The sequence below is a fragment of the Triticum urartu genome, chromosome 4 (genome assembly GCF_003073215.2).
Source record: "Triticum urartu cultivar G1812 chromosome 4, Tu2.1, whole genome shotgun sequence".
Taxonomy (NCBI): Eukaryota; Viridiplantae; Streptophyta; class Magnoliopsida; order Poales; family Poaceae; genus Triticum; species Triticum urartu.
In genome coordinates this window covers 603,874,765-603,898,198 of record NC_053025.1, presented here as the reverse complement: position 1 = coordinate 603,898,198, position 23,434 = coordinate 603,874,765, and the positions used below count along the sequence as shown (strand labels likewise).

Genomic DNA, 23,434 nt, shown 5'->3' with positions numbered 1-23,434 from the left:
TGTTCAATTTTTTTCTCTGAAGTAACCAAAATTAAATTTCTGAATTTGCCGTGTTAAAAATATATTTCAATGGTTTTTTTAAATGCCACATGTATTGAAAATCATAGAGATGCATATTAATGTAACAAAATTCAAAAATGCCGTGTTTTGGTAGAATAGTGCTTTGAAATTGACCGTTAGAAAAATAAACAAAAGTTGCCATGTGTCACATAAGTAAGCTAGTACTACCTCCGTCCTGATATTTTTTTAATGACATGTATTAACATGCTGTCAGTAAAACTATGGTTAAATTTTAGCATAAAATACGAAAAGAACGAATAGACTAGGACGGAGGTAGTAGCTTATTTTCTTTTTTGACGATCGGACGGAGCTTAATGTAAATCGTTTTAACCGTGGTGTGATTCCACAGTAATTTGGAGGCTGTTAATAAAATGTGTCTCGAGTGAGTGAGACGTGGGCCCATCTGTCAGCGTCACATGGAACTTCGTTCACATCCACATCCTTCGTACTCCAAGTGTGATATCCAAGCAAAGAATAAATAAAAAAAGAGAAATTAATAAACCTCGCTTAAACCTCGTCCGTTCGGTCGTTCCGACGACCGATGCTGCTCCCGCACCGGAGACCCAGCCACCGTCTTCTCCGGCAGCAGCCGCCCCCGCCCCCGCCCCCATCCCAAACGCCGCCGCCTCCTCGCCGGCGCGGCCCTCCCCCGGAGGCTCCGCCACCACCTCGCCGCCGCGCCCCTCCCCTCGACCCGTCGGCCTACGCGGGCCTCCTCCGGGCCGCGTCGAGGGGGCGGTCGCTGCCGCTGGCCAGGCTGACCCACTCCCACATGCTCCGCGCCGGCTTCCATCCGGGCCTGTTCCTCCGCAACAACCTCCTCGCCTCCTACTGCCGCGGCGGCGACATGCGCCACGCCCGCCTCCTGTTCGACGGAATGCCGCGCCGGGACGCCGTGTCCTGGAACACCCTCATCGCGGGCTACTCCAGCCAGGGCGGGTCCGGCGCGCGCCTCGCGCTCGCCGCCTTCCGGGACGCGCGGGGCGGCGGCGTCCGGGCGGACAGGTTCACCTACGCCGCGGTGCTGGCGGCGTGCGGCAGGGCCGGGGACTGGAGGCACGGCCGGGCGGCGCACGGGCTGGCCGTGGTGAGCGGGCTTGCGCAGGACGTTTTCCTGACCAACTCCATCATCGACATGTACTCCAAGTACGGGTTGATTGACGAGGTGAGGCTGGTGTTCGACCGGGCTGAGGAGCGGGACGAGGCGTCGTGGAATCTGCTGCTGTCGGCGTACGTGCGCATGGGATGGCCGGAGGTGGCTGTGCACGTGCTCGTCTGGATGCACCGGTCAGGGGTGAAGCTGGATAGCTTTGCCTTGGGTGGGATCCTCAAGGCTTGCTCCGAGCTCCAGGGCTCCGAGGATGTCCGGAGGATGCTGCACGGCTGCGTGGTTAAGGTTGGTTTGGACTTGGATATGTTCGTCGGGAGTGCCATGGTGGACATGTATGCCAAGAACGGTGGACTTGAGGAGGCGATCAAGGTGTTTGACTGCATCCCGAATCAGAATGCGGTGGTTTACGGTGCCATGATCGCGGGCTTTGCTCGCTTAGGTAATGACCCTTGCCCTGAGGTTAGAATCGAAGCTGTCAGGCTTTTCTCAGACTTGCTCCGGATGAGTGTAAAACCGTCCAGGTTTACTTTTAAGAGTGTGCTCGAAGTCTGCAATTTGACCAATGCGCTGCACTGTGGGAGGCTGATACACGCTCATGTTATATTCAATGGGTTTCAGGACGATGAGTTCATAGCAAATGCGCTGATCAACTTGTACTCCCAAGCACGGTCAGTAAGTGACAGCCTGAGATGCTTCCAGATGACTCCCAGGCAAGATGTCGTCACATGGACATCCATGATTACAGCATTCGCGCATGATGAGAATTTTGAGAAGGCGCTAGGCCTGTTCCTAGAGTTTCTTTCTGTTGGAAAAGAGCCAGACCAGTTCACCTTATCGAGTGTGATGAATGCCTGTGCTGCTCTGAGTCTACCAGCAACCTGTAAGCAGATACATTGTTATACGGTCAAATCTGGACTCGGTCAGTTCACTGTGTGCGGCAATTCTCAGATTTCTATGTATAGGAATATAGGTGATGTTGAGGCTTCAAAGAAGACATTCGAGCAGATTACATGTCTGGATATATTCTCATGGTCTGCAATGATTTTGAGCTACGCGGTCCATGCCCATGAAGGCAAGGCTCTAATGCTCCTGGAGAAGATGAAGGATTATGGTGTCGTGATAAATGATATTGCTTTTCTTGCCATTCTCATTGCTTGCAGCCAGCAGGGGCTGGCAGACGAAGGTTTCAGGTACATACTCTTGCAAAGTAATGATTGACCTGACTGTTTTGTTGTTTTTCAAAAAGTGCTTTGTCTTCCTCCTATGAATTTTTAGTATCCTCATGTGTATTATATATTTATATATGCTAGTAGCAACTTATGAAGGACCTTTCTAATTTACATTAAATGTTCAATATTCAACTCATTCTACACAGAAAGTATATGCCATAGCAAGGGAGATATGATAGTCTGGGAATTGTGTTGTGCAATGCAACATAGCTAAGTGTAGCTCCAAAAATCGATTTGCCAAATGCCCCACATTCTTGCTCCAAAAAGACTTGTTAAATTAGCTATTTACTTGCGCCAAACCTAGGGGTTACCTATATTGTGATATCATACCTACCCTCCAGACTGGAAATGTAGCTTGCGTTCAGTTTCTCATGTGAACTATATTTATACCTTTCCTAATTACCAATGTCCAGGGACTGGTAAGATCACCAGACTTGAAGTAACACCGCCAATGCCGGTCCCAAGCCCGGATGCAAAAGGTGGAGGGTTCAAGTTTGACATACCCTTCCTGAACAAAATTATGTATGCTCAGAACTAAAGTGTATGATGCTAATTGAAGAATGTGCTATAAAGGAACGTTAGAAATAGGGCAGTCTCCTCTATTTCTGGCACTTCTATCCAATTTCTCAACAATGTTCACAATTCATCAAGTATCTGTCTTTTTGTAATGCAGGCACTATGAGAGCATGCTATCAGATTATGGCTGTTTCCCAAATACGAAGCACAAAGCTTGCATAATTGACCTCCTTGGCCGTGTTGGTAAGATATCCGAGGCTGAAGATTTCATAATGGGTTCTGGGTCAGAAAATGACCCAATACTTTGGCATGCATTGTTGCGTGCATGCAGAATCCATGGGGACAAAGAGAGGGGTATAAAAACCGGAGAGAAATTAATGGAACTCGAGCCCTTCGCTGTTACTTCATATGTGGTGCTGTACAACCTCTACATGGATGCAGGCAAAATCTCAATGGCTATGAAGACAAGAGGCCTAATGAGAGAGCGAGGCATGAGTAAGGAAGCCGGGATTAGTTGGGCCGAGTTTGGGGGATCCATCCACCATTTTACTGACGGAAACAATTCCTGCCCACACAATAATGCAGTTCATGCCAGATTAGAAGAATTGTTGGTCGGTGTGAAACAGAAGACCGAGCGTGGTGGAACGGACATTTGGGAATTAGGATTCCAGAGCAGAAAGGATGGCGAGACCTCACTCACCAGACATGGTGAGCTACTGGGTGTGGCTCTTGGGCTGTCCACTTTGCCATCTGCTGCTCCTGTAACAATTATGAAGAACCAGAGGATATCCTGGGAAAGCCATGAAACACTGAAGTTGCTATCAGCAAGGGAAAACAGGGGAATAATTGTCAGAGATCCGACTCATTTTCATCATTTTGATCAAGGTTCGTGCTCTTGCAGAGACTACTGGTAGACATAAGCGATTTATAACCTTGGGAGTACAAACCTTAGAAGGGTCAGCGGAGCAGTCTGGCCGTTCTTGGAGCTGAGGTTGAAACTGGTGTCTGGCAGTTGGGATCAGAGGAATGAGAGGATTACAGTAAAGGGTACAGTGGCATTCCACTGAACAGAAGCTGTGAACATGTAGCATACGATTGTGCTTGATGATGTCCAACTCCAGCCATGCATCACTTTGCGATTAGGCGTCACACGTGCCGAGCTGTTCATCTCTGCTGAAATCGTAGGATTGCTGGAGATGTGAAGGCAGAGCTGCTTCCCTACATCTCAGCTAGCACTGTGGCTTAATCGTATATACTTGGGGCATTTTTGTGAGCAAAATGTGCTGACCTGAACTGTCGGCTGCTGCTGTTTTTGCGCCATGGTCGAATCTGAGGCCCATCTGCAGCACGTACACTATAGTCACACTGCTGTAGAAGCTGTGGTAGAAGTGTTAATATTGAGAAGTTCCTGATGGGGAGAAAAGCTCATTGTGAAACGAATGATGCGCTACACTCTCACCAAGATGAAAGAATTAATTCACTGGGAATTTTTTTTGCACAGGCTGACGTAGGTTACAGGTATAGTTGGAAACACATGCTACGTTTATGCAAGTAACTTATGATATTTTTACATAGCTATTGAGCTGAAATTGCATTTATATACCCTTGTGCTGAATCACAGAAATTCTAATAATAAAATCCTTGGTGTACATTCGTGTTTTAGATACAAATGCAGGAGTTTTCACTGATTCAAAACACATCATTCTCTTCAGACTTAAGAAACAAAATTCATACATAATAAAAAGAAAATAATCTTCTTAGGTCAGAACTATTTAGCCTCTCACCTTTTAGGGTGAAGGAGGTGTTTCTTGATTCTGCCGACAATTGTTAAAGGGTCGCGCTAACTGCCATACGTGTGGCAGGAAGGGAGACGCACCACGCGTCTCTAATGTAAACATATTGCCACGTCATCGCATGCATGCATGTAGGAATCTTTTTGGATTTTCAGTTTTTAAAATGTTTTATCTCTTAAACGAAAAATCCGATTGAAAATCCGTTTTCATCATTAAATCCCTCGCGATGAGATCTTCGAAACTAGATCCCATGTTGATATGTTTTGATGAAAAAAAATTTGGATTAAAAGTTGCCATGTCTATTGCATATGAATTGCCATGATGTTTACACTGAAGTTGCCATGATATGTTTCAGCTATTTTCTTCTACATTTAAATGTAAATTTTGACATTTATAAAACGGGGAATTAAGAAACTAGACTTGCCATGAACCATAAACTAAAATTGCCATGATACATGCACGTAAAATTGCCATGGTTCATACAAAAAATAATTTTCATGGTCAAAGTACTGGAGTTGCCATCATCAAAATACTAAAATTGCCATGATCTACAAACTAAAATTGCCACATGGCAACTTTAGTTTAAGCCCTATGGCAACTGCAGTGTAAACATCGTGGCAACTTCTGGCAAAAAAAAAATCGTCGAAACATATCAACATGGGGTCTAGTTTTGAATAAAATTGCCATGATCTACAAACTAAAATTGCCACATGGCAACTTTAGTTTAAGCCCTATGGCAACTGCAGTGTAAACATCGTGGCAACTTCTGGCAAAAAAAAAATCGTCGAAACATATCAACATGGGGTCTAGTTTTGAATAAAATTGCCATGATCTACAAACTAAAATTGCCACATGGCAACTTTAGTTTAAGCCCTATGGCAACTGCAGTGTAAACATCGTGGCAACTTCTGGCAAAAAAAAAATTCGTCGAAACATATCAACATGGGGTCTAGTTTTGAAGATCTCGTCGAGACGGATTTAATGGTGAAAACGGATTTTTAGTTCGCTTTTTTATTTAGGAGATATAACATTTTTAAGCCGAAAATCAAAAAAAAATTCTACTGATGTCATCTATTCATACGTGGCAAAATGAGTGGTGATGGAGGCATGTGGGCGATGTGCAAACACTCAGATGTGTGGGCGTTAACATTTCCGTTGTTAAAACCGTTTACTTGCCCGTATACTAGTTTGGTGATCTGTGTTAGAAGTTAGAACACGGTTGTGTTGTGTGTGTAGTTATCATATTGTATAGGGGCTTCTTTGCTTATTTCCCTTTTGTGTGTATGTACTGGCTGTTGGCCCCGTTCAATACAAGAAGCTCATTTTGTAACAATCTGGTCTCCGGTGAGAGTTTCATGCTCAAGGAGGGCGCTGGCTAGCACATGAAGCTCCTTACAGTGCGGTGTGAGAATCGTTTCCGCATTCTTGTAAGCCTTGTCCAATAGCTGATTCACCTCCTCATCGACCTGTGCAGTCTTCTGCCCCCTCATGGTCATCCTCTTCCCACCGTGACTTTAAAGAACGCGGGGGTTAGCTATGACACACAGAAGATTATTCTAAAATGCCACTCTCTCCGTTCGGAATTAGTTGTCTCGGATATGGATATATCTAGAACTAAAATATGTTTAGATATATCCATTTCTGCGACAAGTAATTCCGAACGGAGGGAGTAGTAGGTAATTATTTTTTTGCACCTATAATACACATGGCACCCCCACTAGATCCACCCCTGCCGCCACCACAATCGTCGTCGTCGTAGGAAACAAGGCCGACCCACCCACTCATAGCATACCTGGTGACCATGTCTATTGCCAGCTGCGTCGCCTGGCTTAGATCAGCCAATGCACCAGCAGTCACCTCGCTCTCACCAAGCTGAATAACTCGGCAAGAATTATTTTGCACAAGCTGACAGGTTAGCAGGTATAGTTACAAACACATGGTACGTTTATGCAAAGCACCTAATGATATCTTTATACAGGCTTTTGCAGCTGGGAAAATGTATGTAGCTAGGACTGAAATTGCAATTATTTATCCTTATGCTCAGTTGCAGAAATCCTATTCAACTCTGAAATACAAATCTCAAGGGGCGAAGGGGAGGGTGTGTGTGTGTGTGTGTGTGATAGTAGCAGTTTTTTTATGATTCATTCAAAGTTTCAAACACACAATATGCAAAAGTGCAAAACACTTCAGACTTGTCTGAAACAAAAAGTCAGAGAACATCTCCTTTGCATTTGTTGTCATGCAGCTAAAGGATCAAAAGAAGAAGAAAAAACTTGTTAGGACAAAACTGTTTTGCATCTCTGTTGTTTTCTCATTTAATTAGTTGACGATACAAGTTCATTTATCTGGTCTCCGGTGAGAGTTCCATGCTCGAGAAGGGCATTGGCTAGCACATGAAGCTCCTTGCTGTGCGCCGTGACTATCTTCTTCGCGTTCTTGTAAGCCTTGCCAAGCAATTCTCTCACCTCCTCATCGGCCAGAGCCATCGTATGCCCACTCGCAGTCGCTGCCTTCTTCCCGCCACCACCATCACTGTTGTTGCCATAGGAAACAAGGCCGATCAGCTCGCTCATACCATACTTGGTGACCATATCTTTTGCCAGTTTAGTCGCCTCGCTTAGATCAGACACGGCGCCAGAGCTCACCTCGCTCTCTCCAAATATAAGCTCCTCAGCCACCCTGCCTCCCATGAGTATGCCCAATTTGGCCAGCATCTTCTTCCTTGAGACTTTGTACACATCTTCTTCCTCCGGCAACTGCGTCACCATGCCGAGAGTGTTCCCCCTCGGGACAATGGTAGCCTTGTGGATTGTGTGAGCACCGTCCGTGTGGATAGCAACAAGGGCCCTCCCTCCCTCGTGGTACGCACTCATCTTCCTGCAATTATCAGGTAACACTGCCGATTATCGCTCGCTGCCCATCATGATCTTGTCCTTGGCGTATTCAATGTGATCCATTGTAACAGCTTCTGCCTTATCCTTGGCAGCCTTCAGGGCAGCGTCATTCACCAAATTTGTCAGGTCTGCACCTGAGAATCCCGGTGTCCCCCTCGCAATGGTCATCAGATTCACACCCTTGGCTTTGACCTGAAAAGAAGCATCATAGAGAAAGGTCAAAGTCTTGCAACTACGAAGACACCTTATCTTTTTGGACAGAGTCTGTACCTTTGCCATACAAGCCTTGGGGATCTGTCGTCGACCCTCGACATCTGGACTAGGAACCTGAACATGACGGTCAAAACGCCCAGGTCTAGTAGCAGCCTTATCCAGCGATTGGGGGAAGTTGGTCGCCCCGAGAACAATGATCCCGTCATTCTGCTTGAAGCCATCCATCTCAACAAGCAGCTGGTTCAGGGTCTGGCTCCGCGACTCTGCAATGTCTGAGTTCCAGCTACCAGCAATGGCGTCGATCTCATCGATGAATATTATGCAAGGGGATCGCCTTTTTGCTGCACTGAAGAGCTCTCTCACTCTTTGAGCCCCAACACCCACATACTTTTCGTCGAATTCGCTGCCGCTGCACGCGAAGAACGGGACACCGGCTTCCCCGGCCACAGCCCTCGCCAACATGGTCTTCCCTGTGCCTGGTGGGCCAGAAAGCAGAACGCCCTTTGGAAGCTTGCCACCAAGGCGCGTGAAATACTGCGAAATCAAGCAATGATAGAATCAACATCAAGAAAGAAAAGAAGGAAAGTTGAATTGACAACACCAGCCAGGCTGCCTGCATGCAGGGGCTTTTGCTAGCTGATGATGGCAACGTGTCGCTCCCACCTTGGGATTTTTCAGGTACTGAACAATGTCCTCAAGCTCAGCCTTGGCTTCGTCGACTCCCTTGACATGACTGAATCGCGTGGTTGGTTTCGTGGACACGTCATTCGAGTCATCCAATCGGTCGAATGTGCCCTGCTTAACCAGTCTGTCAGCCAGACCATTGCCGTAATAGATCACAAGGCCGGTGGCCGCAATGGTCCGCAGGGTAGGCCAAAGCTCCTTGATCAACTGATCTTTGAACGCCGTGTCAAATGATGATGTCTCACCTGCGGGCAAAAAAAAAAAAAGCAAGCTGTGGAACAAATGGTATGCGGGATCAATCAAAAAGAAGAATGGCAGCGAAAGAAACCTCCAGTGTGCAGCTGAAGGGTGACGAGGGCTTTTACGTAGTCGGAGAGAGCTGGAGACTGCGTCGGATTCTTGGCTTCGAAGTCCTGCACGACCCCCTGTGCTCTCCGAAGAGCAGGCCCTGTTCCGTATCTCCTCTGTAGGTTTCCATACCCTGCGGACGCCAATGGTGCTTTTTGCAGCAGGTACCCTGGAGCTGGAGGAAGGAACAGCAGCTGCCGCACCGTAAACCGGCCTTGCAGCCTGCGACAGAAACACGTGCAGAAATCAAGACGACAGGAGAACATAACCTTATGGCTTCCAGCCCCAAAATCACTCTGAAAGAAACGCCGGAGGACAGTGCGGTGCGGTTTCAGGCAGCATTGGTAAGCCATCAGGTACATATATCAATCAAAGGAAACGAAAGCCTGATGAAATTGGACGAACAAGGCGAAATTCATGCTTGCTCGGTAGAGATGAAGAAGACAAGGAGAGAAGGAAGAAACACGTACCCTGGAGAGGGCAAGGCGGCAGGCCATGTTGCTGTCGATTTTCGGCCTGGTTTCTGCTGCCTCATCTTTGTCGCGAATCTCTAGACTATATTTATATGGCCCGATCGATCACATCATGTGGCGTGTGTCTATCTGTGCAGTCCGGCTCTACCACGCAGGCCTGCAGCCGTGCAGGCAAAGGAGACACGGACTATCGACCTGTGCAAGCCCGCGGGCGTCTAACGACGAACAGGAAACGAAGCGCGTAATCACGGCTGCAGCCATGGCTACTACGGCGGTGCGCCGGATCCGGCGGTGCTGGTCCTCGGAGTTCCAGGACGACCTCCTCATCGTCATCTACGGCATGGTAGCCTCCCCGCGCGGCCGGGCATGCTTCGCCGCCGTCTGCCGGTCGTGGCGCGCCGCCGCGCGCGGGGCGCCACCGGTCGGGCCGCTCCCGTGGCTGCTACTGCCTACTGTCGCCGCACGACGACAGCAGGTTAAAGCGCCTCCACTGCCCCGAGGACGGCACCGTCGTGGCCTTGAGCAAGCCCGTGGGGCTGGGGACATGGCTCGTCGGCGGGTACGACGGTGGCTGGGCCGTTAGTTCACGCTGGCCTCCATCAGGATCGCCAACCTCTTCTCTGGCGCCGAGTGGATGCTTGCCAAGAAACAGACGACGATAGTCTGCGAGGGCCAGGGCCATGGTCACGTGGTCGCCTTCAAAATTGTATTCTCCGAGCCGCCAACCTCAGACAGTTGTATCCTCGCCGCCATGACACTTAATTGCGGCGTCGCGCTCTGCAGACTCGGTGGCACAGACCGTGGGTGGACGGTACAAGGATGCCCAAGTGTACAGCTTCTCGACATCACCTTCAGCAACGGCGAGCTCTATGGCCTACGTGATGGAGGGACACTCGTCAAATATGACATTGGTGCGAACGAGGACGGTGCGCCCATGATCATCGCGGAACATCAGCTAAGCCATGCAAAGGATCTACCGCACCCGTCATGGGACTACCACATAGATTATGCCGATTACATCTTCGATCTGCAGGGCGAGCTTGCGATGGCATCCCTTCGCACGTGGTTGCCAAACCTTGAGCCTTTCTTCAAGGTGTTCAAGCTCATCGACGTCTGCACCGGTGGATCGGACGCACACACTACAAGTACAAGTGGATGAAGGTGACAAGCTTGGGTGAGCACGCCTTGTTTTTGGGAAACAAATTCTCTAAGGCGGTTCACGTGCCAGCAAACATGCACGGAGGAGTGGAGAGGAATTGCATCTACTGCTCACGACATTGTCGTTTAGGTCCAAATGATGCCGTCCCTAGTGACAAGGTATTCTTAACAATCCCAAATCAGATCGGTGACCAGACGTACTACAAGGAAGACGACATGAAGAGAGACATCGCCGGGGGTGGCTTAAAGAGGATCAGGTCGGTAGGGTACCTCAACAAGGGTGGTGCATTTCCTGGCATGTGGATTATCCCTCCACATATATAGCTGGCTAGACTTTATGATATTAGCACATTAAATTGTCCGTAAGAACATATAGTTATCCATGGGAGTAGAAGAAAAGAAGGAATGTAAGGCAAATAATAGAGATGTGTGCATTTTATAGACATATTGCAGTCTTATAAATTGCTGAAAGATAGTTTTCTTTTACTATTGCAGCCGTGTTGTGTCTCACACTTTTTTTCGAATCACGAGGAGAGCTGCATGTATTATATTAGAGATAGAGATGAAATACAACACGACCAGTACAACAATCCGCAAGTCCGAAAAAACAGAACAGGATATGACTCCCAAACTCAACAAGACGATTAACACTACTATCAACTAAAGAAGAATCAGTCGTCCTGAGCTTGCCACCTCCCACTGCCTAGCCTTCACGCTTTGATCTGATTGATGACACTTTGCAAACCCGTGAATTGATTGTCAAACACCCTTCCGTTTCTCTCACGCCAAATTCTCCATACGATCAGATGCACTAACGAGTTTAGGGACTTCCTCTTATATCCTTGAATTGTCGACCTTGCACTCAGCCATCAATCCTTGAGCGACTGGATATCCCGGGGCACAACCTCGCTCAGTCTTGCCCACCGGAGCACCGTGTTTCCAAATTATCCGCACGACCATGCATCCTATGAAAAGATGATCAACATTTTCTTGATAACTATGGCAGAAACAACATGCATCCTTATGTGGCAAGCCAAGTTCCGCGAGGCGGTCAGCAGTCCAAACACGACCTCTGATGACGAGCCATAAGGACAGTTTAATTTTCAACGGCGCCCAAGAGTTCCATATGCTGCAGGCTGTGTTGCACTTAACCGCAGCACAAAAATGTGCATTGTAAGGTGACCTCGCCGTGTATTCTCCTTTCGCTTCCCATAACGAAGTCCACTTATCTTTTACAGTGGGAGAAAATTAGAATACGGCTCAACAAACTTGGCGCGATGGTCAAGTGTATAATCCACAAAGTAATCAAAATGTTAAATTGGCTCCCCAAACTTAGGTTTTCAGGTTGGGAGCTGCCGTGGCCTCAGCTTCAGATTTTCGATAATTTCATTGATATGAATATTCACAACAATGCATTACGCATGGGACGTTATCTAGTTTCATTGAGAAACCACTCTCATCACTGTAGTCTAAGATCTGATTTTCATACTACAGGCAATCCAACGATACTGCTCCACTCAATGGACGTGATGGGTGGCGGTGCTCGATTGTCGTGTAAAAATTCTACGTCTAGCAAGATTCATCAGTTTATACATGGCCTCGCCGTAATTGTGGACATGGCAATGAGAAACGATGGATTAAGCGTATGCCCTAGACAGGGACGCGTGCGTGTTAAATAGGGCAAGAGGCCATCGAGATTACAGAGAGAGGTTTCGGGAGGTTAGGATCGATCTCATCTATCTACAGGATAACTACAACATCAGGAGAGATCGATCCTACCTGCCTAACCAACACGCAAGACACACGCACGCCTACAACGTAATATACACGGTTTATACATATACCGTGTATATACAGAGAATACAATGTTTAACACCCCTCCTCAATCACAACTATCCAAGTTGAGATTGTGCCTGAAAGCTTCTAACTGCCGCAGAGTGAGTGGCTTGGTAAAACCATCTGCTACCTGATCACCAATAGGAATAAACCTGATATTCAACAGCTTGCCAGCCACTCGTTCACGGACAAAATAATAATCGATCTCGATATGCTTTGTCCTGGCATGAAAAATAGGATTGGCAGATAGGTATGTAGCACCAAGATTATCGCACCAAAGTGAAGCTGCCTTTGGATGATGAATACCCAATTCTGTCAACAAGTTCTGAACCCATATTACTTCAGCAGTTGCATTAGCTAAAGCCTTATACTCTGCCTCTGTGCTTGATCGAGAAACAGTGGGTTGCTTACGAGCACTCCACGAAATCAAGTTACTGCCAAGAAAAACTGCAAACCCCCCTGTGGACCTTCTGTCATCAGGACAACCTGCCCAATCTGCATCTGAAAAAGCACTTACAAGCATTGAATCTGATTTGCCAAGTCTGAGTCCATGATCCTTAGTTCCTTGCAGATACCTGAGGATCCTTTTTACTGTAGTCTAATGTACAGTAGTAGGGGCATGTAAGAACTGACAAACTTCATTGATTGAATAAGAAATATCTGGTCGAGTCAATGTCAAATATTGTAAAGCTCCTACAATGCTCCTATACCTGGTAGCATCCTCTGCGCTAAGTACCTCCCCATCATGAAGAGACAATTTTTCAGAGGTAGACAATGGTGTGGACGACGGTTTGCAACCTTTCATCCCCATCCTCTGAAGAATTTCTTGCACATACTTCCCTTGTGAAAGCACAATACCATTTGGCACAATCTTCACCTCAATCCCGAGAAAGAAATGAAGACTACCCAAGTCTTTGAGAGCAAACTCCTTATTCAAGTCCTTGAGAAGGGCCTCAACTGCTTTAGATGATGAACTTGTAACAATAATATCATCAACATAAATGAGCATAAAAATAGTAATCCCATGACGATGGTAATAGAATAATGATGTATCACCCTTGGAAGGAAGGAAACCTAGTGACTGCAACTTCAATGACAGGCGTGAGTACCAAGCTCTAGGTGCTTGTTTCAGTCCATACAGTGCCTTATCAAGCCTACAGACATGACGTGGAAATTTTTGATTTTCATACCCAGGAGGTTGTCTCATAAACACTTCCTCTTCGAGAACACCATGCAAGAACGCGTTCTTAACATCTAGCTGTCAAATGCACCAATTTCTAGACACTGCAACTGAAAGGATCAACCGAATAGTAGCAGCCTTTACCACAGGACTAAATGTGTCCTCGTAATCAATTCCATACCTTTGCTTGAACCCTTTGGCTACTAGGCGTGCCTTGTACCTGTCAACAGTACCATCAGATTTCCTTTTTACTTTATAGACCCACTTACAGTCAATAATGTTCCTCCCTCTAGCTGGTGGAACAAGATGCCAAGTTCTGTTTTTGATAAGGGCAGCAGATTCCTCATCCATGGCCTCCTTCCATCGTGGGTCACCAAGGGCTTCACTCACACTTTGCGGTTCACCCGTGGCACAAAAAGAACCCCAACGTACACAACCATCATTGTAAAGTTCAGGTTTAATTATACCACTCTGTGATCTGGTGCGGGAGTGTTCAGGAGGTGGCGAAGCCGGGCGAGAAAGGTGCTGTTGGAGCCAATTGGATGAAGATGACACATCAGATCCAGTAGCCGCAGAAGATCCGCGGGGGTGCAACTCCTGTAGAGATGCGCCGACACATCCAGGCGCTTCTCCCACGCTGCCAATTGGCGCATCCAGGGACGCATCGGAGGACGCGGCCCCACCTGGGCCACGCGAAGAGCCACGTGGCCCAGAGCCACGTGCGAGGGGCCCGCCTGGCCCGACCGCGGGAGCGGCCCGCTGAGCCGAGGCGTCCAGCGCCCGACCAGAGCCACGTGCGGGAGGCCCACCTGCCCCCGCCGTAGGGCCGTCCAGCCTGGGCGACGAATCGAAGGCGGGCGCGGATCCCACAAGCGATCCGCCTGCGCCTGACACGGTAGATCCCGAGGGGATTCGCCCGCCTGAGTCCACACGGGGATCAGAGCCGGGATCATCTGTGGCTGCCCCTGTGGAGTCCGAGTCCAGCATAAAATCATAGCCGGTTTCACCTGTTGCTTCCATATTTTCCTGCACACTTTCAGCAGAGGCATTATGCGACATGGACACATGATCATTAGGTTCTTCTGCACCCCAGGAACAAATTGTGGAGATGGGAGAAGGTGGGAGGGAAGAAGAATAAGCTCTTTTCGGAGTTGGGCGCCGGCGTTTGGGTGAAGTTGTACAAAAGCAAAAACTTGGTCATCGAACACCACATCTCTAGAGACATACACACGGACAGTAGACACGTCCAAACATTTGTAGCCCTTATGAAGGCTACTATACCCTATGAACACACATTGCTTAGAGCGAAATTCGAGCTTGTGTTTATTGAAGGGGCGTAGGTTTGGCCAAACGGCACAACCAAAAATACGAAGGAAAGTGTAGTTTGGTTTTGTGCCGAACAAACGCTCTAGTGGATTTTGATTATGAATGACTCAACTAGGGACACGATTGATAAGGTAGACAGCCGTGAGGAAAGCCTCGTCCCAAAACTTGAGAGGCATATAGGCATGAGCGAGCAAGGAAAGGCCAACCTCCACTATGTGCCTGTGTTTGCTTCAGCGGATCCGTTCTGCTGGTGTGCATGAGGGCACGGCACATGGTGTGTGATGCCTATGCGCTCAAAAAATGAATGGAGTTTTTGGTATTCGCCACTCCAGTCCGTTTGCATAGCAAGGTTTTTGCGATCAAAAAGACGTTCAACATGTTGTTGAAAGAGATGAAACTTCACAAAAACATTAGATTTATTCTTAAGCAAGTAGATCCAACTGAACTTACTAAAATCATCAATAAAGCTAACATAGTATTTTTCCTGCCAACAGAGACGTCCAGGACCCCAAACATCTGAAAAAACTAGCTCTAAAGGAGCTTTTGACTCACTAGTGGAACAAGCATAAGGGAGCTGATGGCTCTTGGCCATTTGACATGAATCACACACAAGGAGGTGATCTTTTTTATTGGACACTGGAAGACTAAAATCTCGAAGAATTTTCTGGACCACCGGGAGAGCAAGGTGCCCTAGGCGTTTGTGCCATCTTGATGTAGATGGTTTGACCACACTGAGAGCTTGTCGGGTAGGTGCATCATGGCGACCAGACACAGGAAATAGGCGACCTCTACTCTTGCTTTGAAGAACAGTTCTCCGGGTGGCTCGGTCCTTAACAAAGAAAATTCCAGGGTAAACTTCGAGAAAAGCATTGTTATCTCTAATAAGTTTGTAGGCAGAAAGAAGACTCTGATCAGATTGTGGTGCATGAATGATATTGTTAAGTTTTAAGGATCCATGAGGGGTGGTGAGAACCGAATGATCAATGTGCGCAATGTCCATACCTTGTCCACTTGCAGTATGGATTTGATCTGTGCACTACCGGAATAACCCTATATGCCTACGGCCTTATCTATGCCAACGGCTTTTTGTCGGGGTCGTCGGCATACCTTCATCTATGCCTACGGCAGCCGTAGGCATAGTTAGGCCGTCGGCATATATCGATCTATGCCTACGGTGGCCGTAGGCATAGTTAGGCCGTCGGCATAGATGTGGCCCTGGTGGCCCAGGGATAAACGGTGGGCTGACGCCGTCAAATCTATGTCGACGGCCCTGACGGTGGCCGTCGGCATAGATATTATCTATATTTTTTTACTAGGAGCTGCCACGTGGCAGAGCTATGCCGACGGCAAAGCCGTAGGCATAGTTTTCCATCTATGCCTACGGCCTTGCGGTAGGCATAGCCCCGCCACATGGCGCCTCCTGGCAGCCCCTGGCCGAGAATTATGCCTACGGCATGGCCGTAGGCATAGATATTATTTGTTTTTATTTTAAATTATTTTTATTTTTAAGTTAAATTTTGTTTAATTTAAATCTAACTTATCTAAACTTAAACATACACAAATATACATCGATTTAGGGTAGAATTTTCCATAGATTATGAATATCCAGTTTGTTTTTGTTTTTGAGTATGTTAGAAATGTGGCCTCATGTACTTTTGCATGTAGGTCCTTCTGCTTTATTAAAATCATAAGTAATTGATACTTGGATTGATTTTGACAAAATTTATATGGTTTTTTATCAGAATCTTGAAAGGATCATGTGTTATACTATGTTTCAAATTTGAACGAACTTAAATCATGTTTGCTTCATCAGATTGTTTCAAGGACTGTGGTGGCGGGTGCAAAGGCAACTGGCTCAGGAGTGTGACCCTTCATGGATGCCGATGCCGCTGTCACTTGGAGGGAGGAAACAGCCATGTCGGGTTGACACGAAGGGAATCTTATGGTGGGTTTGTCCCAGACCTTGTTCTCAAGTGTTCCTATGGGCCGACCTATCACAACCAGGTGAAAACGTCCATTGGTCAAAGCTCGTCCGGTGAAAGTCAAAGGCGTAGATTTCCGGGTCAACTTGTCCAGGGTTCGGCTGACCGGGGACCGGTTCGGCTGACCGAGTCCTCATACATGCCGAAAGATGTGGTGCCATGTCTAAAGAGGCAATATGCGGCTCCGGTGTGAGGTTCGCCCTCATGAATGGCGATGCAATCGAAGTAATCCTTCTGCGGTTTTGGCGTTGCATGAATATTCCTGAACACTTGGAGCGTAATCAATTCATGAGATTTTTACACAGTGCAGACACATATGATATAATATGTGTGGCAATTTCTTATATTTTTGTAAGATGCAGGAGTATGTGAAAAAATCCCCCACCATGGATTGTTCTTCGCATGTCTACGAGTGTGGTCGGGGGCCTTTGGGGGCTAGCTTTGCCATCAAATCTTGCGCCAGGTCCTCTTACATGTCTGGAAGTGTGCTGTCAGGTGCAAACAAACGACATGCGGCTCTGGAGTGTGACCCCCTTCACAAAAGGCACTGCCGCCAGCACTTGCAAGGGGGGGGGGGGAATGGCCGCATCGGGTCGACACAAGGGGGTCCGCTGGTGTGTTGGGCCCAGACCTTGTTTTGAAATGTTCCTATGGGCTGACCTATCACAACCAGGTGGAAAAGTACGTTGGTCAAAGGCCGTCCGGTGAAAGTCAAAGGCCTAGATCTTCGGGTCAACCGGGCTAGGATTAGGTCGGTCGGGGGCCTTGGGGGTATCAATGGTACCCAAACTTGCATTGTGTCTTAATATATGTATACAAGTGCGATGGAGGGTTGAAATAGCCAATGGAGGAACGGGTAACACATTTCATTCACAAACCAGACACGTTCTCTCTCAATAGCTAGATACTAACTCGGAGATGCTGCAGTTTACAAGCGGCCTCCGGTCAGGCTTCTGCGAAACGCACTCAAACTTTTACCACACCCTACAAGGGGCATATGAAGACACTGTGCCGGGTCCCGAGGATTTCCGGCATCGTATGATTTTCCACAGATTTTTATGGCTTGATCTGGCATGCCACCAAGGTACATTCCCCCCCGGTTGTGGGGCTCCTCCTTCTTTGGTTGCACTAGGCCTATGCATGCTGCAAGACATCATATGTGATTTTACAAACCACTTCTGGACATCATTTTAGGTGGTCGTCGTGCAGATCTGCAATTCCCCGCATTGAAACCCTACGGATGTAGTAAATGTCTCAAATAATCCAGGCAGGCCCGAAAAATGCCATGTCCTGGCACGTGTCATGAAATGACCCCCTTTGAGAGCATGAGAATTTTTGAGGTCAACGGAGCAACAGGCAGCGCAGTTCCTTCACAAACCGAAGCATTCTCTCTCTATAGCAAGATACTAACTCGAAGATGGTGCAGTTTACAAGTGGTCGCCGGTCAGACTTCTGCGAAACGCGCTCAAATTTTTACCACACCTTACAAGGGCCATATGACGACATCGTGCCAGGTCCCAAGGATTTCCGGCATCGTATGATTTTTCGTGGATTTTTACGGCTAGATCTGACATCTCGTCGAGGTACATTCGCCCCTCCCCGTGGTGGGGTTGCTCCTCCTTTGGTTGCACTAGGCCGATGCATACTGAAAAGACATCATATATGATTTTACAAACCACTTATGGACATCTTTTCAGGTGGCCGCTGTGCAGATATGTGATTTCCCGCATTGAAACCGTACGGATGCAGTAAATGTCTCAAATATTCCAGGCGTGCCCGAAAAATGCCATGTCCTGGCACGTGTCATGAAATGGCCCCCTTTTGAGAGCATGAAAATTTTCGAGGTCAACGGAGCAACGGGCAGCGCAGTTCCTTCACAAACGGAAACATTATCTCTATATAGCAAGATACTAACTCAAAGATGGTGCGGTTTACAAGTGGCCGCCGATCAGACTTCTGCGAAACGCGCTCAAATTTTTACCACACCTTACAAGGGCCATATGACGACACCGTTCCAGGTCCCGAGGATTTCCGGCATCGTATGATTTTCCGTGGATTTTTATGGCTAGATCCGACATGCCGCCGAGGTACATTTGCCCCCCAGTGGTATGGCTCCTCCTCCTTTGGTTGCATTAGGCCTACGCATACTGCAAAGACATCATATATGATTTACAAACCACTTATTGACATCATTTCAGGAGGCCGCCGTGCAGATCTGCAATTTTCCACATTAAAGCCCTACAGATGCAGTAAATGTCTCAAATATTCCAGGCGGTCCCAAAAAATGCCATGTCCGGGAACGTGTCATGAAATGCCCCCCTTTAAGAACACGAGAAGTTTTGAGGTCAATGGAGCAACGGGCAACACACTTCCTTCATAAACCGGATACGTTCCCTCTCGATAGCCAGATACTAACTCGAAGATGGTGCAGTTTACAAGTGGCTGGATCCGGCATGCCGCTGTGATCCTCCTCTCCCCTCATAGATCGTCGGCAGCCGGGTCCACCGGACCTCATCCTGCCGCGTCCATCCATGCGTCAGGATCCGCTCCTTCCGTCCACCCACAACCCTACCTCGTGGCTGTGGTTTCGGTGGCCTCCACCTCTAGCGCTGCTCCGATGGCGGCGAGGCCAGAGGACGCCAGACCCTTCACCGGCATGGACGTGGTTAGCATTTGCCTTCCTTCAGCGGTCCAAGAGAGTAAAAAAATTTAGAAGAAAAACAAAAGGAGAACACAATTGCATGAGCTTGATTCCTATTGGTGGAAACGTTTGTGCCACGGATCGATGACGTGCCGCATATCCATCCATCTAGCTCTCCACCCCACATCCATCCAGCCATCCATCCATCCATCTAGAGAAAAGAAGAAAAAAAGAGCCCACGAGATAGAGCCCACCCAACTCCACCGAACGCCTCCTCCCTCTCTGTCTCGCGACCTCGCTCCTCTCTCCCCCACGAACCCTCCTCCCTCGCCGCCACCACCACCCACGCCGGCCTATTTCGGTGATCTCCGGCGACGGGAAGCACTCCCCCCGAGCTCCCCAAGCTCCACGCCTCCTTCCCCTCCGTCCAGAATCGGCGCTCCCGCCCTCCATCATCCCCCGTGCTAGCTAGGGTTTCGGCCGCCACCTCACCTCCGGCGACGGCGAGGCCAGCGGGCGGCGGGTCAGGCACCGGCGAACTCCCGAGCCCCCCTCTCTCGATCCCGAGCCCCTCTCTCTCAATCCCCAGCCCCTCTCTCTCTCTCTCTCTCTCTCTCTCGATCCCGAGCCCTTATCTCTCGATCCCCTTCTCTCTTTCGCCGCCTCACATCGCCGCCTCGGTCGCCGGCTGATTCCAGCCTATTCCGGCGAGCTCTGTCGCTGAGCTAGCTACCCAGGGCTCCCCGTTGAGCCACTCTACCTCCTCCACTCATTTGATTCGCTTCTCCCTGCCGCCCGTGGTCGCCCCCATCAGTTCTCCCTCTCTAGGGTTTCGATGGTGGGGAGAGGTTTGTCATCGGCGTGCTCTTGCTCGTGGATCTAGTCGCCTGCGCCACCTCCCGTGCCTCCTTGTGCACCAGCGCCTCCTGGGTTTTGCCTGTGGTGCTACTGCGCCAGATCCGTCAGCCTCGACTACCTTATCGCATGCCACCGTGCGACGGCGGTGATTTGGCCACACCGCAACTGTGGTGGTGGCGTTGCTTATGGTAAGCTCCTCAATCCCTCTGCTCCCCTGCTCGTACTACTCTCTTCGGGCATGTCATGGTCGATTTGATGCTGCTCCGCGTGTCCTGTTAGTGCTTGGTGAAGGTTGGCTCACCTATTATTAGCTCAATTGATTACTGTGCTATCTTTATGGATTTGGCAATGTGGACTTTGGTCTACTTATGCTCCTGCTGCTTTACATGTTCATATTCTAGTTCTAGTTCATGTCTATGGACTGATTACAAGAAATTCTATGCTACTGTTGGTCTATCACTGCAGTTATCTTGGTCTTATAGATGTTATTGTTCCTGTCATATAGCACATGCTAGTTTCTTTATTAGTTGGCTGCTGGTTCTATTTATTCATATGTACAAGTGCTACTGTTTCTTTGTTATCGTATAAAGGATATAGTCCTTCATTTTTATATAGCTGTAACGTTCTTATTGATCAACATATACTGATTCATCTCTTTACCGCAATTACTCTGTGTAGTTCATGATTTGCTCCTGTAGTAGTATAAAATTATAGTTTCTCTTTCAAGCTGGTATGTGTGTTTGATATATACTAGTCTTTATCTAAATACCATGTATTGGTATTTCTTGTATGGTTTAGTACATCATCTACTGGTGGTTTACTTGTATATTGTACAAGATATAGTCCTCATGGTTGCATGTAGTGTTAACTCTTTCTTTGCTTTAGCTATTTCAGATGTTTGAGATGATTTAGATGCATGCTTATACTCCTATCTATACCAGGTCCATGTGTTGTGCTTGTGTACCTATATACAGAATAGTACCCATGGGTAAGTGGGTGTATGTTTTCTGCACTTCTTCTTACGACAGATGTTTAGTAGATGTGCTATCAATGGCCTATTTATTCTTGCAGGTTATGGAATGTATCTTTCCTTGCCAATTCCCTCTCTCTTAAATCTGATTTGAACAGATGCTACACTGGTGTCTTCACTTTCTTTCTCTCTCTCACACTCTCACTGATAAGAACAGGTGCTCCTTAATCTTGCCATGCCAATGATGGTGTCCTGAGGCTCTCACCGTTACTTAACAGCAGATGCTGCACTACTTGATCCAATGATGCAATAGTCCTAGCACTACTAGGTTGCCTGAGGACAATCCCTACTTCAAACCCTACCTCTGGGTTAGTTGGTTAGTAGTGGGTTAGTTGGATTTCATCTGAAAACTAACCCAAGCTTAATCGAGGGATCCCCTAATCATGGAGTTAGTGCTAATTTGAGTTGATCTTTGGGTCTAGCTTTGATCTATACTTTGCTGGCTTTACTTCTCTATTGGGTTATTCCTTACTGCCAATTGAACCTGTTCCTTTTGGCCTTGCTGGTTACTATTTCATTGCCTCCATTTATGCAGTGTTGGCTCTCTTCTAATGTTTCTTTTATCAACTTAATCTGATTGGGGTTTGACTAATGTTTCCAAACTCCTAAGTGCTAGCTCCTACAGCAAAGGAATTTCCCTAAGGGGAATGCTACATTTTAACCTTAATCAAGTTTTTCCTATTTGTTGTTTCTTATTTTGCAGGTTGATGAACTAGAAGAAAGAAGCAGAAGATGAAGTAGATAGTTTAGTATAGGTTTAGTTTAGGACTTTTCCTTTCTTCTTTTATTTCCTTTTCCTCTAAGTGTAATTCCTGAATGCTTGTAGTTGACATTCATATTAATAAACTCTATTGTTTATTATTCAGGCCAAATAATTGCAATGCTTCAGTTATTATGAATATAGTTTCTTTTATTCAGTTTTTGCAATATCACTTGTCTTATTTATTCATGAATATATGGTTGCACCTATGCCTACAGCAAAGCCGTCGGCATAAATACCATGTGGTAGCTCCTGGCCGAGGACTATGCCTACGGCAAAGCCGTCGGCATAGATCATCTATGCCTACGGCTTTGCCGTAGGCATAGTACTCAGCCAGGAGCAACCATGAGCTGCCACGTGGCAAATCTATGCCGACGGCAAAGCCGTAGGCATAGTTTTGCCATGTGGCAGCTCCTGGTTGGTTTTACTTAGCGACGGCGCCGTGAGCTACCGTCTTGTCCTTTTTTTGCCGACGGTGAAACTATGCCGACGCCTGTACGGAAGCCGTCGGCATAGACAACTATGCCGACGGCCTGACAGAATACGCTGACGTATTCTATGCCGATGGGGGAATGCCGACGGCAACCGTAGGCATAGGCCTATGCTGACGGCATTGTGGCATATGCCGACGGCCTTGGGCCGTAGGCATAGCCCCTGATTTCGGTAGTGGTGCCGGTGTAGCGGTCGCGAACGACGAGTTTCTCCAACTCTCCGGTCACGTGGTCGGTTGCACCGGTGTCAAGGTACCGGTTCGTGTCCACCCCATAGGAGTGAACAGAATTGGCCGAGCGGTTTCCACCTCCACCTCCTCTGCCCGCAGGGTTGCGAACGTTGTTGTTGAAGCCGCGGTCGAAGCGTTTCTTGCAGCGCCACACTCCATGTCCTTCCAGTTTGCAGATCTGACACTTCTCGCAGTCACCGCGGTCACCACCTCCTTGCTGCGGCGCACCGCCGCCGCCCGGGTTGCAGCCGCCCGCGTTGTTGTTGTTGTTGAAGCCGCGGGCGCCACCACCACCACCGCCACAGTTGCCGCCACCGGAGCAGCTGTTGTAGTTGCCACCGCCGCGACCACCGCCCCTGGCCGCGAGGTTGGCGGAGTAGGACGCAGTCTGGGCGGCGATGCGGGCTTCTGCCGACATCATCATTCTTGCAGCGACCAACTTCCTAGAGTCACTAGATAAAGCCGTTACTAGACCTGGGCGTTTTGATCGTCATGTCCAGGTTCCTAATCCAGATGTCCTGGGCCGGCAGCAGATCCTCGAGGCTTGTATGTCAAAGGTACATACTCTCTCCAGAAATATAAGGCGGCGTTGTAATGTTCAATGCAAGACTTTGGTTCCTT

The 23,434-nt window shown here is 48.0% G+C and overlaps 2 protein-coding genes and 1 pseudogene across 3 annotated transcripts in view; 2 read left to right on the top strand and 1 right to left on the bottom strand.

Moving 5' to 3' along the window:
* The window catches only part of LOC125554951 (ATP-dependent zinc metalloprotease FTSH 4, mitochondrial-like), a 39,347-nt gene that overhangs the window by 15,049 nt on the left and 864 nt on the right, over positions 1-23,434 (top strand). The window contains exons 7-8 of the mRNA XM_048718305.1: positions 21,592-21,659; positions 23,201-23,370. Of these exons, the coding sequence (XP_048574262.1) occupies positions 21,592-21,659; positions 23,201-23,370 (238 nt within the window). The remainder of the gene's footprint in view (positions 1-21,591; positions 21,660-23,200; positions 23,371-23,434) is intronic.
* Positions 556-5,345, top strand: LOC125553095 (pentatricopeptide repeat-containing protein At3g13880-like). 2 transcript variants are annotated; one of them, XM_048716857.1, is made up of 2 exons: positions 556-1,610; positions 1,790-1,925. In XM_048716857.1, the coding sequence occupies exons 1-2, from the start codon at positions 602-604 to the stop codon at positions 1,795-1,797; spliced, it is 1,017 nt and encodes a 338-aa protein (XP_048572814.1). In that variant the 5' UTR covers positions 556-601; the 3' UTR covers positions 1,798-1,925. The 2 variants fall into 2 exon arrangements, with proteins under 2 accessions (XP_048572814.1, XP_048572813.1); XM_048716856.1 differs by adding an exon at positions 3,074-5,345 and having other exon boundaries at positions 558-2,361.
* LOC125551171 lies at positions 6,029-9,201 on the bottom strand (annotated as a pseudogene).

What these genes read in the sequence shown, in the direction of transcription:
- LOC125553095 (XM_048716856.1), top strand. Translation starts at nt 602, where the DNA reads ATGCTGCTCCCGCACCGGAGACCCAGCCACCGTCTTCTCCGGCAGCAG. An exon ending in CTGGCAGACGAAGGTTTCAG is followed by an intron (nt 2,362 to 3,073) that starts GTACATACTCTT and finishes TTTGTAATGCAG; the next exon opens with GCACTATGAGAGCATGCTAT.